At 46.7% G+C, this 16,757-nt stretch overlaps 1 protein-coding gene across 2 annotated transcripts in view; it reads right to left on the bottom strand.

Moving 5' to 3' along the window:
* tut7 (terminal uridylyl transferase 7) overlaps positions 1-16,757 on the bottom strand; it is a 52,773-nt gene that overhangs the window by 24,339 nt on the left and 11,677 nt on the right. For both annotated transcript variants that reach the window (XM_038982120.1, XM_038982119.1), the window contains exons 12-17: positions 13,242-13,367; positions 12,269-12,446; positions 3,672-4,315; positions 1,968-2,118; positions 1,715-1,801; positions 1,383-1,483 (exon numbers count right to left, since the gene is read on the bottom strand). In XM_038982120.1, the coding sequence (XP_038838048.1) occupies positions 1,383-1,483; positions 1,715-1,801; positions 1,968-2,118; positions 3,672-4,315; positions 12,269-12,446; positions 13,242-13,367 (1,287 nt within the window). The remainder of the gene's footprint in view (positions 1-1,382; positions 1,484-1,714; positions 1,802-1,967; positions 2,119-3,671; positions 4,316-12,268; positions 12,447-13,241; positions 13,368-16,757) is intronic.

The raw sequence follows: 16,757 nt of genomic DNA, 5'->3' as shown, positions 1-16,757 counted from the left end.
CTCAGTAAGGAACTCCCCTCACCTGGTTGTCTAGGTCTCAGTAAGGAACTCCCCTCACCTGGTTGTCTAGGTCTCAGTAAGGAACTCCCCTCACCTGGTTGTCTAGGTCTCAGTAAGGAACTCCCCTCACCTGGTTGTCTAGGTCTCAGTAAGGAACTCCCCTCACCTGGTTGTCTAGGTCTCAGTAAGGAACTCCCCTCACCTGGTTGTCTAGGTCTCAGTAAGGAACTCCCCTCACCTGGTTGTCTAGGTCTCAGTAAGGAACTCCCCTCACCTGGTTGTCTAGGTCTCAGTAAGGAACTCCCCTCACCTGGTTGTCTAGGTCTCAGTAAGGAACTCTCCTCACCTGGTTGTCTAGGTCTCAGTAAGGAACTCCCCTCACCTGGTTGTCTAGGTCTCAGTAAGGATCTCTCCTCACCTGGTTGTCTATGTCTCAGTAAGGAACTCCCCTCACCTGGTTGTCTAGGTCTCAGTAAGGAACTCCCCTCACCTGGTTGTCTAGGTCTCAGTAAGGAACTCCCCTCACCTGGTTGTCTAGGTCTCAGTAAGGAACTCTCCTCACCTGGTCGTCTAGGTCTCAGTAAGGAACTCCCCTCACCTGGTTGTCTAGGTCTCAGTAAGGACCTCCTCTCACCTGGTTGTCTAGGTCTCAGTAAGGAACTCCTCTCACCTCACCTGGTTGTCTAGGTCTCAGTAAGGAACTCCCATCACCTGGTTGTCTAGATCTCAGTAAGGAACTCCCCTCACCTGGTTGTCTAGGTCTCAGTAAGGAACTCCCCTCACCTGGTTGTCTAGGTCTCAGTAAGGAACTCTCCTCACCTGGTTGTCTAGGTCTTAATTGAAAGAAAGAAATTACCTGCAGACACTAGGCCAGGCCCTCCGTGGAATGAGTTTGACACCCCTGGTTTATAAGATTTACAGTGGTTTATCAATAGAGACAATGGTTGTCTTGATGAGAGTGAGTGAGTAAGAGAAGAGAGAGCAATAATTGCTTTGGTTAAAAGTGTCTGCTAATATAGTATAGTATATAAAAGAGACAGAGAGAGAGGCAGAGAGGCAGAGAAGAGAGAGAGAGGCAGAACAAGAGAGAGAGAAGAGAGAGACAGAAGAGAGAGAGGCAGAGAAGAGAGAGAGAGAGAGGCAGAGAGAGAGGCAGAGAAGAGAGAGAGAGGCAGAGAAGAGAGGCAGAGAAGAGAGGCAGAGAGAGGCAGAGAGAAGAGAGAGAGAGAGGCAGAGAGAGGAGAGAGAGGCAGAGAAGAGAGAGAGAGAGGCAGAGAGAGGAGAGAGAGGCAGAGAGAGAGAGAGAGAGGCAGAGAGAGAGGATAGAGAGGCAGAGAGAGAGGATAGAGAGGCAGAAAGAGAGAGAAGATACAATCGATTACTTCAGCGGTCTCCTGTCCGTCCAGCACCATACAAATGTCCAGGTCACTCTGCTTGAAGCCAAAGCCGTTCTTAGACGAACCAAACAACCTCAGTCTGGCACCTGTCAATCAATCAAACGACAGTCAGTCTAAGTCTGGAACCTGTTAATCAATCAATCTGTCTAAGTCTGGAACCTGTTAATCAATCAATCACCCGTCAGTGAAGTCTGGAACAAACAGCCATAAAACAAATCCTCTGAACATCGGCTACCACATCGAGTGGAAATGTCTTCACTTCTTCGAACAAAGCTTTCCTTTAGACGACTTTTAGAGGGAACAATGTGGTGTCTCACCTGTGAACTGGCGTTTGACGAAGCTCTCGAGGTCCAGCAGGATGTGTTCTCTCACTCCCAGCTCCACCTCATCTGGAGCAAAGTCTCCTGGGAAATTCAGGAAATTATAACTGGAACGTTATAATACATACAACGATACAGAACAAATCATTTGAAGGACAGGTCACACACACATGGACACACGGACACACACACGTATGCACACACACAGAAACACGTACACACACACACACACAGAAACACGGCGACTTACGGTAACACTGCTGGCAGACGGTGTTGAGTGTTGTGAGGAAGGCAGGTGTCATGGGAGGGAGAGGGGCTAGCTGAACCCTCTGGAAGTCTTCAGGACAGTCCTTCTTTAGATGGCCGTCCCGCTTACACACACTACACACTACTGTGTGGGACTGACACACACACACACACACACACACAGGGTTAGAGACTGACACTGTGAGGAGCCGACACACACAGGGTTAGAGACTGACACTGTGAGGAGCCGACACACACAGGGTTAGAGACTGACACTGTGAGGAGCCGACACACACAGGGTTAGAGACTGACACTGTGAGGAGCCGACACACACAGGGTTAGAGACTGACACTGTGAGGAGCCGACACATATTCGTAACAACCTAAGCATTACAACACTTATATTAGATCAAATGAGCCATACGTAGCAAATAAACCATTACATTTTTTTGCTAATCAAATTTGACCTAAAGAAGAAAAACTCATCGCTTACAAAGAACATTTTTAAAAAAAGACTATAAAAAGCCATTGACTGGAGAACACAGATTTTGGGGCCAGTTATCCCTCTCACTTCATTTCTCCCTCTCCGATGTAATATTGTATCTATAAAAAGGTCAAACTGATCCTAAATCAGTCCTTTAAACGAGACACTTGATACATACGATACCTGGTGTACACACCATCTACGCCCACCTATAGTACCAGTCAAAAGTTTAAGAACACCTACTCATTCAAGGGTTTTTCTTTATTTGTACTATTTTCTACATTGTGGAGTAATAGTGAAGACATCAACACTATGAAATAACACATATGGAATCATGTAGTAACCAAAAAAGTGTTAAACAAATCAAAATATATTTTAACATTTGAGATTCTTCAAAGTAGCTACCCTTTGCCTTGATGACAGCTTTGCACACTTTTGGCATTCTCTCAACCAGCTTCACCTGGAATGCTTTTCAAACAGTTTTGAAGGAGTTCCCACATATGCTGAGCACTTGTTGGCTGCTTTTCCTTCACTCTGCGGTCCAACTCATCCCAAACCATCTCAGTTGGGTTGAGGTCGGGTGATTGTGGAGGCCATCTGATGCAGCACTCCATCACACTCCTTCTTGGTTAAATAGCCCTTACACATTCTGGAGGTGTGTTGGGTCATTGTCCTGTTGAAAAACAAATTACTGTCCCACTAAGCCCAAACCAGAAGGGATGGCGTATCGCTGCAGAATGCTGTGGTAACCATCCCGGGTTAAGTGTGCCTTGAATTCTAAATAAATCACTGACAGTGTCACCAGCAAAGCACCCCACACCTCCTCCATGGTGGGAACCACACATGCAGAGATAATCCATTCACCTACTCTGATTCTCACAAAGACATGGCGGTTGGAACCAAAAATCTCCAATTAGGACAGATTTCCTGTTGTTCGTGTTTCTACAAGGCACACCTGTTAATTGAAATGCATTCCAGGTGACTACCTTATGAAACTGGTTGAGAGAATGTCAAGAGTGTGCAAAACTTAAGAATCTCTTTTAAAATATATTTTGATTTGTTTAACACTTTTTTGGTTACTACATGATTCTACAATGTAGAAAATAGTAAAAAAATAAAGAAAAACCCTTGAATGAGTAGGTGAGTCCAAACTTTTGACTGGTACTGTACATGTTGTGTCCTGCATACCTCGTTTAGTTTTGATCACATGCTCTCTTATATCTACCTTTCCACGGGTGAAGGCCTGTCTGGTGAAGCCATAGCAGAGACCACTGGTGCCCTCGGTCTTGTTGTCAAGCACTTCCTGTTTAGGCGAGGCCACCTCCTCCTCGTCCAATGAACTGGGAGTGTCTAGGTCTGGCCCCTCCTCGTCTGAGAGAAGCTCCTCCGAGACCTCATCCAATGGGAACAGCTCTTCGTCCTCCGTGTTCACACTGTCTAGGTGATGTCTGGGATATACTTCCTCATCGAGCTCTTCATCCTCCTCCTCAGACAGGCTGTTCTTCCCCAAATCATCATCTTCTTTCTCTCCTTCGTTATCAGAGTCTGAAGGGCTCTCCTCCTCTTCCTCCACCATACAGTCAGAGTCCTGCTTCAAGCCCGCCTCTCCTTTCTGCCCATTGGCTGCCTGAGACTCCAGTTTGACACTGCTCAACCCTGATTGGACACGGCTCACGTCACTCAGAGCCTTCTGACTAGGCCCTTGCTTGTAATTAGCTCCTCGCGGCCCTGCCATCTTGTGGTTGGCTGAGGGAAGGCTGAGGGGCAGGGCGAAGTACTTGTAGGTCGATTTGAGGCAGTGGAGGATGTACTCGTACATCTGTTGGCTGTTCAATGTACGAGCCACGTTCCTCTTCACAGCAAACGGATCTAAAACACACAATTAAATCTCATCTCAAAATCAGAACTTGTGTATTATGATTTGCAGTGCTAAACAACAGTGTTTCCCTTTACAAAGTCTACCTGGCAACCGCTGAACACAGGTTTAACATTAAAGGGCTTTTCAGACAGCCAGCTGAATACCACTGGTCCCTCGAGTCAGAGAGGCCCCGCCGCCGGCCCCTCTAGTCAGAGAGGCCCCGCCGCCGGCCCCTCTAGTCAGAGAGGCCCCGCCGCCGGCCCCTCTAGTCAGAGAGGCCCCGCCGCCGGCCCTCTCTAGTCAGAGAGGCCCCGCCGCCGGCCCCTCTAGTCAGAGAGGCCCCGCCGCCGGCCCCTCTAGTCAGAGAGGCCCCGCCGCCGGCCCCTCTAGTCAGAGAGGCCCCGCCGCCGGCCCCTCTAGTCAGAGAGGCCCCGCCGCCGGCCCCTCTAGTCAGAGAGGCCCCGCCGCCGGCCCCTCTAGTCAGAGAGGCCCCGCCGCCGGCCCCTCTAGTCAGAGAGGCCCCGCCGCCGGCCCCTCTAGTCAGAGAGGCCCCGCCGCCGGCCCCTCTAGTCAGAGAGGCCCCGCCGCCGGCCCCTCTAGTCAGAGAGGCCCCGCCGCCGGCCCCTCTAGTCAGAGAGGCCCCGCCGCCGGCCCCTCTAGTCAGAGAGGCCCCGCCGCCGGCCCCTCTAGTCAGAGAGGCCCCGCCGCCGGCCCCTCTAGTCAGAGAGGCCCCGCCGCCGGCCCCTCTAGTCAGAGAGGCCCCGCCGCCGGCCCCTCTAGTCAGAGAGGCCCCGCCGCCGGCCCCTCTAGTCAGAGAGGCCCCGCCGCCGGCCCCTCTAGTCAGAGAGGCCCCGCCGCCGGCCCCTCTAGTCAGAGAGGCCCCGCCGCCGGCCCCTCTAGTCAGAGCGGCCACGCCGCCGGCCCCTCTAGTCAGAGAGGCCACGCCGCCGGCCCCTCTAGTCAGAGAGGCCACGCCGCCGGCCCCTCTAGTCAGAGAGGCCACGCCGCCGGCCCCTCTAGTCAACACATGGCTGTCTAGGAACACCAGGGCCAGCCGGTCATGGCAAGAAGGGATGCACCTTTTGTCAAAATAACATCATATTTGACTTTTTGTAGCAGGTTAGGAGAACTTACGCAGCAGGTTAGGAGAATTAATATAGCAGGTTAGGAGAATTAATATATCAGGTTAGGAGAATTGGGTTAAGGTTAGGAAAAGGGTTAGGAATAGCTAAAATGCAAAAAAACTCAAAACTGTACAGTGGTAAGTCAAATTCAAGGACTTAAGTACTTTTTCAAGCACTAATATTTATTTTGAAGGACCATCAATTTGTAATAGTTCCTATTATGCAGTTTTTCTAGTCACCACCAGATGGCAGTATATCACCACAACCGCATGGGAAAAAAACTATTCACTTACTATTCATCATCACTACATGACAAATTCTACTCAATAACACTAGTTATGTACCACACACACACCACATGACCAAATGTATATGGACACCTGCTCGCCCAACATCTCATTCCAAAACCACGGACATTAATATGGAGTTGGACCCCCCCCTTTTTCTGAAGCATGATTCATCACTCCAGAGAACACGTTTCCACTGCTCCAGAGTCCAACGGCAGCGAACTTTACACCCCTCCAGCCGACGCTTGGCATTGCACGTGGTGATCTAAGGCTTGTGCGCGGCTGCTCGGCCACGGAAACCCATTTCATGAAGCTCCCGACGAACAGTTCTTGTGCTGACGTTGCTTCCAGAGGCAGTTAGGAACTCGGTAGTGAGTGATGCAAGCGAGAATATATATATATATTTTTAAACTTGCTACGCACTTCAGCACTCTGCGGTCCTGTTCTGTGAGCTTGTGTGGTCTACCACTTCACGGCTGAGCCGTTGTTGCTCATAGACGTTTCCACTACACAATAACAGCACTTACAGTTGAACGGGGCCCGAAATTTGACTAACTAACTTGTTGGAAAAGTGGCATCTTACGACGATGCCTCGTTGAAAGTCACTGAGCTCTTCGGTAAGGCTATTCTACTGCCAATGTTTGTCTATGGAGATTGCATGGCGATGTGCTCGATTCTATACAGCTGTCAGCAAAGGGTGTGGCTGAAATAGTCCAATCAACTCATTTGTAGTGATGTCCATATGGTAAGTCAGTACTGATGTGGACTAATTTCCTGATATGAACTGTAATGCAGTTACTGTAATTACAATTACTAACTAATTGTAATTAATTAATCAAATCTTTTTAAATTGTTGAATGTTGCGTTTATATTTTTGTTCAGCGTACATGATAATAATAATAATAATAATAGAAAACATTTCTTTATATTCACAAAATGTTTAAGTCCCACAGGCAGTCCCAACACAGGACATAATGACATGAAAGGGAATTCTGATTTTTGACTCAAATAAATTTTTGACTCTAAAATGTTGTATTCTATACCCATTTAAAAGAGAAACAAGATTAAGATGAATGATTCTCTCAGAGGACCCCACATGGGTCCTGGACCCCAAGTTTGGGAACCAGTGTACTACTAACCTCTCTCCCTGCTTGCTTCAACGCTTAGTCTATCTGTGTAGAACCTCTCTCCCTGCTTGCTTCGTCTCTCTCCGTAGAACCTCTCTCCCTGCTTGCTTCGTCTCTCTGCGTAGAACCTCTCTCCCTGCTTGCTTCGTCTCTCTGCGTAGAACCTCTCTCCCTGCTTGCTTCGTCTCTCTCCGTAGAACCTCTCTCGCTGCTTGCTTCGTCTCTCTCCGTAGAACCTCTCTCGCTGCTTGCTTCAACGCTTCGTAGAATCGCTCTCCCCTGCTTGCTTCGTCTCTCTGTGTAGAACCTCTCTCCCTGCTTGCTTCAACGCTTTGTCTGTGTATCCCCTTTGCCTCCTTCATTGCAGCCTGACTCAGCTGTCTGTCCGCTGTCTGTCTCACTACTCTCTTTAAAGCAAAGGCATTTTGTTATGAGAACTTCAAGTAGGCCATCTTTTGATTATAATTCGCTTAATTTCAGTCAACTGCTCCTGCTGAGGCTCCGTTCAACGTTAGCTTCTAAATTCATCCTTCTAGCCAGCTAGTTATAGCTAGCTACCTGGCTAACCGCTGGAGCGAGCTAGCTAGCTAAACATCTGACTGGAATATCATCGACTATTTACCAGTTGTACACTCATTCCCTGAGAGTCAGGTTTTTTTTTGGGGGGGGGGGGGGGGGGGGCAAACTTCCAAACAGGAAGTGAAAATTCTGAAATGGGTCGCTGTGAAAGGCATCGCCTATTCAATTGCCTTATATTTATGGATCTGTATGCACTTCATACGCCTTCCACTAGATGCCAACAGGCAGTAGAATGTGGAATGAAGCATATAGCTTCATGTGGGACCGGATGAGAGCCTTTGGAGTGACAGGTCAGGCAGATTGCCAGTTCTTGGCCACGCACAGAGGGCATGTGATGTCTTTGTCTGCAATGCGTTAGATAGACATAAAGAAATGCTCCGTTTGGGGCGTTATTGGATATATATGAGAAAAACATCCTGAAGATTGATTCTCAACTGAGTTTGACCAGTTTATTCGATTTGTAATATCACTTTTTGAAGTTTTCGTTCATTAGCGTAAAGTTCGATGGACACGTGAACTACACATGCTAGCCAAAGTTGCTAATTCGACAGAAGTAATGGACATTAAAAAACAAAAAAACTATTTATTGTGGAACTAGGATTCCTGGCACTGCATTCTGATGAAAGATCATCAAAGGTAAGGGAATATTTATGATGTAATTTCGTATTTCTGTTGACTCCAACATGGCGGAGAATGGCTGAGCGCTGTCTCAGATTATTGCATGCTGTGCTTTTTACTAAAGTTATTTTTTTAATCTAACACAGCGGTTGCATTAAGAACCAGTGTATCTTCAGTTATATGTACAACATGTATCTTTCATCAAAGTTTATGATGAGTATTTCTGTATTTCACGTTGCTATCTGTAATTACTTTCGCTATTTTGGAGACAGTTCTGAACATGGCACCAATGTAAAACCACGATTTCTGGCTATAAATATGCACATAATCGAACAAAACATAAATGTATTGTATAACATGATGTCATATGACTGTCATCTGATGAAGTTGTTCCAAGGTTAGTGATTAATTTTATCTCTATTTGTGGGTTTTGTGAAAGCTATCTTTTCTGTGAAAAAATGGCGGTGTGTTTTTGGATATTGTGGTGAGCTAACATAAATATATGTTGTGTTTTCACTGTAAAACATTTAAAAAATCGGACATGTTGGCTGGATTCACAAGATGTTTATCTTTCATTTGCTGTATTGGACTTGTGATTTCATGAAATTATATTATATCCCTGTGGCGCTAGGCTAGGCTATTCTAGTCAGCGTTTCTGATGAGAATGATCCCGGATCCGGGATGGGTGGTCCGTAGAGGCTCTTGACGCTAGGGGTCAGATTTTTTATTTTTTAAATAACGTTCCCAAGGTAAACGGACTATTTCTCAGGTCCAGATCGTAGAATATGCATAGAAATTTACAGATTAGGATAGAAAACACTCCAAAGTTTCCAAAACATTGTCTGTGAGTATAACAAAACTGATTCTGCAGGCGAAAACCTGAGAAAATCTAACCCGGAAGTGATTCTTTTTAAAAATTTTAATCTGTGTTTCCTGGCCTGTCTTTCTTCCATTTAAAGGGGTATCAACCAGATTCCTTTTCCAATGGCTTCCTCAGGCTGTGACCAGGCTTTAGACATAGTTTCAGGCTTTTATTTTGAAAAATTAGCGCGATTTTTCAAAAGTAGTCAGGTGTCCTCTGATTAGTTCCTGCGCGCGAGAGGATAGCTCTCCATTTTCTTTTTCTCTCTTATTGAATAGGTTACGGTCCGGTTGAAATATTATCGATTATGTTTGTTAAAAACAACCTGAGGATTGATTATAAAAAACATTTGACATGTTTCTACGACCATTACGGATACTTTTTGGAATTTTCGTCGAATGGAACGAGGCTTTGGTTTTCTGAACATAACGCGCAACCCAAATGGCGTTTTTTTGTTATAAAAGTAATATTTATCGAACAAAAAGAACATTTGTTGTGTAACTGGGAGTCTCGTGAGTGCAAACATCCGAAGATTATCAAAGGTAAGCGATTAATTTTATTGCTTTTCTGACTTTCGTGACCAAGCTAATATAAGGCTAACTGTTCTAGCATTGATTGATACACTTACAAAAGCTTAGATTTCTTTCGCTGAAAAGCATATTTTAAAAATCTGACACGATAGGTGGATTAACAACAAGCTAAACTGTGTTTTGGTATATTTCACTTGTGATTGCATGATTATAAATATTTTTAGTAATATTTTGCGCCCTGCAATTCAGCGGTTGTTTAGGAAAATGATCCCGTAAAAGGGATCCGTAGCACAGAGAAGTTAAAGGAGCTGGAGCAGTTTTTCCTTGAAGAATGGGCAAAAATCCCAGTGGCTAGATGTGCCAAGCTTACAGAGACATACCCAAAGAGACAATAACTATCTTACTTTTTAACTACATTGTTGGGAAAGGTCTCGTAAGCATTTCACAGTAAAGTCTACACTTGTTGTATTCAGCGAATATGACAAATAAAATATCAAATTTGATTGAGCGAAAGCTTATTTTCCAATGCTTCTATGAAATGAGGTCGGGGCCAATGAATTTATGAAAGCACTTGCTTCCAAAACTCAAATTACAGCTCCCTCTTTTACAGTTCCACTAGATGATGTATTGTAATTTGAACTATCGTGGGGTCATCTGTTTCCTACTATAGACAGTTGGCTGACTCGTGATTGCAACATTTTAAAAAAAACTCCCCAATGTGAATTATTGGCAACGATGTTTCGTTTTCCAAGTGCTACTGAATAAGCTCAACTGCGTATGACACACATCAGTACTCTATCGATCCATTCCAAATCTGTATACTATAAAATGACACAGGTGCGGCGGCATAGGTTGATACTGCCTAAGGCGGGAGCAGAACTGCTAGGACTGGACCTGACAAACACAATAATTTGCCTCTAATTGACTTGCGTTTGGAAGCGGACCTTGGCCTGCTCAAAGTGAGCCGCTGCTGTTGGGAAGTGAAAACGGTCCAACTCCTTGCAGCAGCTTGACGCAAACCAGCCTCATTACTTCGTCCTCAAGAAGGAGTGATCTGGACGCCTTCTTTACTCACACCAGCCTCATTACTTCGTCCTCAAGAAGGAGTGATCTGGAGACCTTCACTCACACCAGCCTCATTACTTCATCCTCAAGAAGGAGTGATCTGGACGCCTTCTTTACTCACACCAGCCTCATTACTTCGTCCTCAAGAAGGAGTGATCTGGACGCCTTCTTTACTCACACCAGCCTCATTACTTCGTCCTCAAGGAGTGATCTGGACGCCTTCTTTACTCACACCAGCCTCATTACTTCATCCACAAGAAGGAGTGATCTGGACGCCTTTTTTACTCACACCAGCCTCATTACTTCATCCTCAAGAAGGAGTGATCTGGAGACCTTCTTTACTCACACCAGCCTCATTACTTCATCCTCAAGAAGGAGTGATCTGGAGGCCTTCTTTACTCACACCAGCCTCATTACTTCGTCCTCAAGAAGGAGTGATCTGGAGGCCTTTACTCACACCAGCCTCATTACTTCGTCCTCAAGAAGGAGTGATCTGGAGGCCTTCTTTACTCACACCAGCCTCATTACTTCGTCCTCAAGAATGAGTGATCTGGAGGCCTTCTTTACTCACACCAGCCTCATTACTTCGTCCTCAAGAAGGAGTGATCTGGAGGCCTTCTTTACTCTGTTCTGAAGAAAGAATCAACGCAATCTTTACCAAGTCCCTTATGAGGACCTGGCGTCTTCTGTGTGATTAGAATAGAAACACACCAGACAGTAATGTCCAGCAGCTTGTGGATTTATCAGCCTATGAAGGTTATCAGCCTAGCCTATGAAGGATGTCAGCCTATGAAGGATGTCAGCCTAGGAAGGATGTCAGCCTAGGAAGGATGTCAGCCTAGGAAGGATGTCAGCCTAGGAAGGATGTCAGCCTAGGAAGGATGTCAGCCTAGGAAGGATGTCAGCCTAGGAAGGATGTCAGCCTAGGAAGGATGTCAGCCTAGGAAGGATATCAGCCTAGGAAGGATATCAGCCTAGGAAGGATATCAGCCTATGAAGGATGTCAGCCTAGGAAGGATGTCAGCCTATGAAGGATGTCAGCCTATGAAGGATGTCAGCCTATGAAGGATGTCAGCCTATGAAGGATGTCAGCCTATGAAGGTTGTCAGCCTATGAAGGTTGTCAGCCTATGAAGGTTGTCAGCCTATGAAGGTTGTCAGCCTATGAAGGATATCAGCCTATGAAGGATATCAGCCTATGAAGGATATCAGCCTATGAAGGATATTAGCCTATGAAGTCGAAGCACATCCACTGGTTGTTTCCATCAATTACTTTGATTTCTGGACAATTTGGTCGGCTAAATTAAAAAAATAAATGTAATGGGCATCTACCGGCTAATGGAAACCTTGGTGCTGATGTATGACCACGCAGGCTACGTTTCCTATTGGTCAACAACAACGGCACCGCTGGCAGAATCCCATTTTCTCCGACTCGGCTGAGCGGCTTCCACGGGCACAGCCCGACCACTCCCCCTGGATAGAACCCCCCCCCCCCCCGCCTAGCGTTCATTTAAAATGACAGGCCCACCCCGCCCGCCCGCCTCACGCTGTCTGCCAGCGCCTTATTAAGAGTGAAAAATATGGGACCTTAATCTGGCCTCCCTGGAGAATGAGACATGTAACTACACTAAGCTGATGGTTGGTCAGGTTGAACCCCCACAGGTTATCCGGTTCCGAGGACCATGAAAAATAGATATCAATGCTAGAACATGTTTGGTAGTGGAATTCGATGGTTTGAGAGGTGAATGGTAAAAAAAAGGTCAAAGTTCGTACCCTCCACGGCAATGCGTTTCTTGGGCCAGTCCTTGGCGTCCCGTGATAGGACGAGGCTGGTGCGCACGCTGATGACACACTCCGCCATGTTGAACTCCAGCGAATAGAAGCGCAGCATCTCCACCCACAGGAGACCCACCGCTGGAGGAGCGACAGAGTTCTGGAACACCAGAGGAGCCTGGAGAGACACACACACTCATTACACACACACTCATTACACACACACACACACTCATTACACACACACTCATTACACACACACTCATTACACACACACTCATTACACACAGTGTGTACACTGACAATATTAATGTTACTTTTAACAAGGTCTATGTGAGCACCAGGCTTACCCCCCCACAGGGTGTAGTTACCCCCCCCCCCCACAGGGTGTAGTCACCTCCCCCCCACAGGGTGTAGTCCCCCCCCCCCCCCCCACAGGGTGTAGTTACCCCCCCCCCCCCCCCCCCACAGGGTGTAGTTACCCCTCCCCCCCCCCACAGGGTGTAGTTACCCCTCCCCCCCCCACAGGGTGTAGTTACCCCCCCCCCCACAGGGTGTAGTTACCCCCCCCCCCCCACAGGGTGTAGTTACCCCCCCCCCCACAGGGTGTAGTTGTCACCCCCCCCACAGGGTGTAGTCACCCCCCCCACAGGGTGTAGTTACCCCCCCCCCCCCACAGGGTGTAGTCACCCCCCCACAGGGTGTAGTCACCCCCCCCCCCACAGGGTGTAGTTACCCCCCCCCCCCACAGGGTGTAGTTACCCCCCCCCCCCCCCACAGGGTGTAGTTACCCCCCCCCCCCCCACAGGGTGTAGTTACACCCCCCCCCCCCCCCCCCCCCCCACAGGGTGTAGTTACCCCCCCCCCCCCCCCACAGGGTGTAGTTACCCCCCCCCCCCCCCCCCCCCCCACAGGGTGTAGTTACCCCCCCCTCCCCACAGGGTGTAGTCACCCCCCCACAGGGTGTAGTCACCTTGCCCTCCCTGAAGATGGTTTCTGGGGGTGAGTCCTTAGAGACGGGATAGTAACCCCAGTGGACACAGCCATCCTCCATGGTCAGACTGAAGTCATGTAGCCTGCTGATGGAGAACTCCTTTATCTGAGGGAAAAGGGGGAGAGGTGTTATGGGTAGATGTAGTACAGCCTGTTGATGGAGAACTCAGCAGGATGGGCTGTTTCCTCTGCTGTGTGTGTGTGTGTGTGTGTGTGTGTGTGTGTGTGTGTGTGTTAGGTATTTTATTAGGATCCCCATTAGGTGTTGCTAAAGCAGCAGCTACTCTTCCTGGGGTCCACAGGACACAGGAAACAATACAGAATATTACTAGACAAAGGGGTGTAAACTTTACACATATTTGTACAGAACCGTGCAGTACGAGGACCTCGGTTCGGTCCGCACTGTGAACCAGAATGAAAACGTTAAAACAACTATTTACTAAAAAGAAACCCCAGGCCTATAGATTATGCCTAAAATACGTTGTCTGCCTCGAGTAAATCTGAGCAGACCAAAAATGTCTGGCTATTCCGTTACAACTAGAGCCAATGCGCACGTTGTGATCAAAATTCTGATCTTAATTGGCGCATTTCAAACTGTCCTAATGTGAGGCGCAGCTGGGAACTAGTTTTGTACGACGGAGAGCGGTGGGGTGAATAAACCAGGAGCATTCTCCATCATAGTTAAAAAAAATAAGAATAAATCACCCGTTTGGGAACATTTTGGCTTCCCAGTAGATTACAACGGTGACGGACAGAGAGAGTATGTCGCTACAGCTGAACGAGAAGGGCTCGTTGGTTAAAAATGATAATCCACCGCAAACTACTAATTCCTATTATTAACAGTGTTAAAAACACTAATATGTGAAAAGAATATTTTTTTGTGAACAAATGTTTAATTTTGTAGTTATAACAGGGTTGGTAGAAACATGTGATCATTTTTTGGAAATCTGATGCAGCTCATGTCTTCTATAAAACCCACAATGCAATGTTCTCCATATCCCTGGGCTGAAAACATAGCTCCTCACAATAATACCAAAGTCCATATCAGCATGTGAAGTAGCTAGCTAGCTGTAAAAATCGCCTAAACAAACTGCGTTATCAATTTAGGAGTCTCTCACAGGGTTCAACTTGCAGTTTCTCTGCCACTGAGCTATAAAACAGCAGCGTTACGTTGACGATTAGCTTAGCAACCGCGTGACAACGTGAACGCGATTGGTCGACAGGCAGTTGGGTGGAGCTTTTCTCCTTTCATTGCCCAATGGGATTCCCATCTCCTCTTTTCTGTAATATGTTTCCTACAGACACCGCGCATTGCGACATGGTACTTGAAGGAGAAACGGAGGTTAATCATTTGGTACGCCGTTTAGATTGCGCATATCCTAAGTGAAATCTATACTTTGTCCTGATCTAAAACGGATGGATGTGTTCTAGACAAGTGTGGGCATACCATCTATTGGCTGGTTTTAGCGATCAGGAGTGCAGGTCATTGTTTGAAAAGCGTTATGAAATTTGATCTTCAGTGACTACAGTTATGTAGCTATGAAACTTTCCTACACGATTTCCTGATATTCACAGGCGGACCACTTAGCCGTTACTTTACCCACTGATACAACACTGGCTTTCACCATATTGACAGGTCTTATGATTGTTATTTCTGGGGTTGAATTATCCCTTTAAGAGTTCCCCAGGTATACCGGCGCAGACGACATTACTCCAAGCAAAAATAAACAGTCTCCCCTCTGCATTCAAGCAGCGGATTCTGACCGGACCAAAGAAATTATAAGAGCGATAGGTAGGATGTTTACATTTTTGTGTCTTTGGTTTATAGCGGCGGTTATGCGCTCATTCTCGCTGGTTGAGAATAGCATGTGGTTTCAGCAACTCGTCAAAGTCCTCGAGCCACGTTAACTTCCCTCTTACACCCATTTCAGCAAACAGGTAGTACCCACTCTACATAAGCAAACCAAAGCCACAGTTTTCAACCAATTGGCCAATGCACCGTGTAGCACTGACTTAACAGTGACCGCCCATCACATTACCCCGGAGTGGGAGATTATTATTAGCTATTATTTATAAAACCCTTTTAAGCCTCTCTCCTACCATCTGAGATACCTACCGCAGCCCTCATCCTCCACATACAACACCCGTTCTGCCAGTCACATTCTGCTAAAGGTTCCCAAAACACACACATCCCTGGGTCACTCCTCTTTTCAGTTCGCTGCAGCTAGCGCCTGGAACGAGCTGTAAAAACCACTCAAACTGGATAGTTGTATCTCTTCATTCAAAGACTCAATCATGGACACTCTTACTGACAGTTTGTCTGCTTCGTGTGATGTATTGTTGCCTCTACCTTCTTGCCCTTTGTGTTGTTGTCTGTGCCCAATAATGTCGAACCATGTTTTGTGCTGCTGCCATGTTGTTATGTTGCTGCCATGTTGTCATGTGTTGCTGCCATGTTGTCATGTGTTGCTGCCATGTTGTCATGTGTTGCTGCCATGTCATGTGTTGCTGCCATGTCATGTGTTGCTGCCATGTCATGTGTTGCTGCCATGTTGTCATGTGTTGTTGTTATGTTGTGTTGCTACCATGTTGTGTTGCTACCATGTTGTGTTGCTGCCATGTTGTTATGTTGTGTTGCTACCATGTTGTGCTGCTGCCATGTTGTGCTGCTACCATGTTGTGCTGCTACCATGTTGTGCTGCTGCCATGTTGTGCTGCTGCCATGTTGTGGTGCTGCCATGTTGTGCTGCTGCCATGTTGTTATGTTGTGTTGCTGCCATGTTGTCATGTGTTGCTGCCATGTTGTCATGTGTTGCTGCCATGTTGTCATGTGTTGCTGCCATGTTGTCATGTGTTGCTGCCATGTTGTCATGTGTTGCTGCCATGTTGTCATGTGTTGTTGTTATGTTGTGTTGCTACCATGTTGTGTTGCTACCATGTTGTGTTGCTGCCATGTTGTTATGTTGTGTTGCTACCATGTTGTTATGTTGTGTTGCTACCATGTTGTTATGTTGTGTTGCTACCATGTTGTTATGTTGTGTTGCTACCATGTTGTGTTGTGTTGCTACCATGTTATGTTGTGTTGCTACCATGTTATGTTGTGTTGCTACCATGTTATGTTGTGTTGCTACCATGTTGTGTTGCTACCATGTTATGTTGTGTTGCTACCATGTTATGTTGTGTTGCTACCATGTTATGTTGTGTTGCTACCATGTTATGTTGTGTTGCTACCATGTTATGTTGTGTTGCTACCATGTTGTCATATGTTGCTGCCATGCTATGTTGTTTTCTTTGGTCTCTTTATGTAGTGTTGTCTCTCTTGATGTGATGAGGCCTTTTGCTAGGTCGTCATTGAAAATAAGAATTTGTTCTTAACCGACTTGCCTAGTTAAATTAAGGTTAAATAAACAAGAGGAGAGAGTCACAAGTACCCACCTGGCAGTGAAGGAGGCAGTGTCACGGTGCGTTCGCAACCAAGTGGGAATTTACCAGATAT

The sequence above is a fragment of the Salvelinus namaycush genome, unplaced genomic scaffold (assembly GCF_016432855.1).
Source record: "Salvelinus namaycush isolate Seneca unplaced genomic scaffold, SaNama_1.0 Scaffold103, whole genome shotgun sequence".
In the NCBI taxonomy this organism is placed as follows: Eukaryota; Metazoa; Chordata; class Actinopteri; order Salmoniformes; family Salmonidae; genus Salvelinus; species Salvelinus namaycush.
Note: the sequence above shows the minus strand (reverse complement) of the source record. Positions and strands in the feature narration are given on the sequence as shown.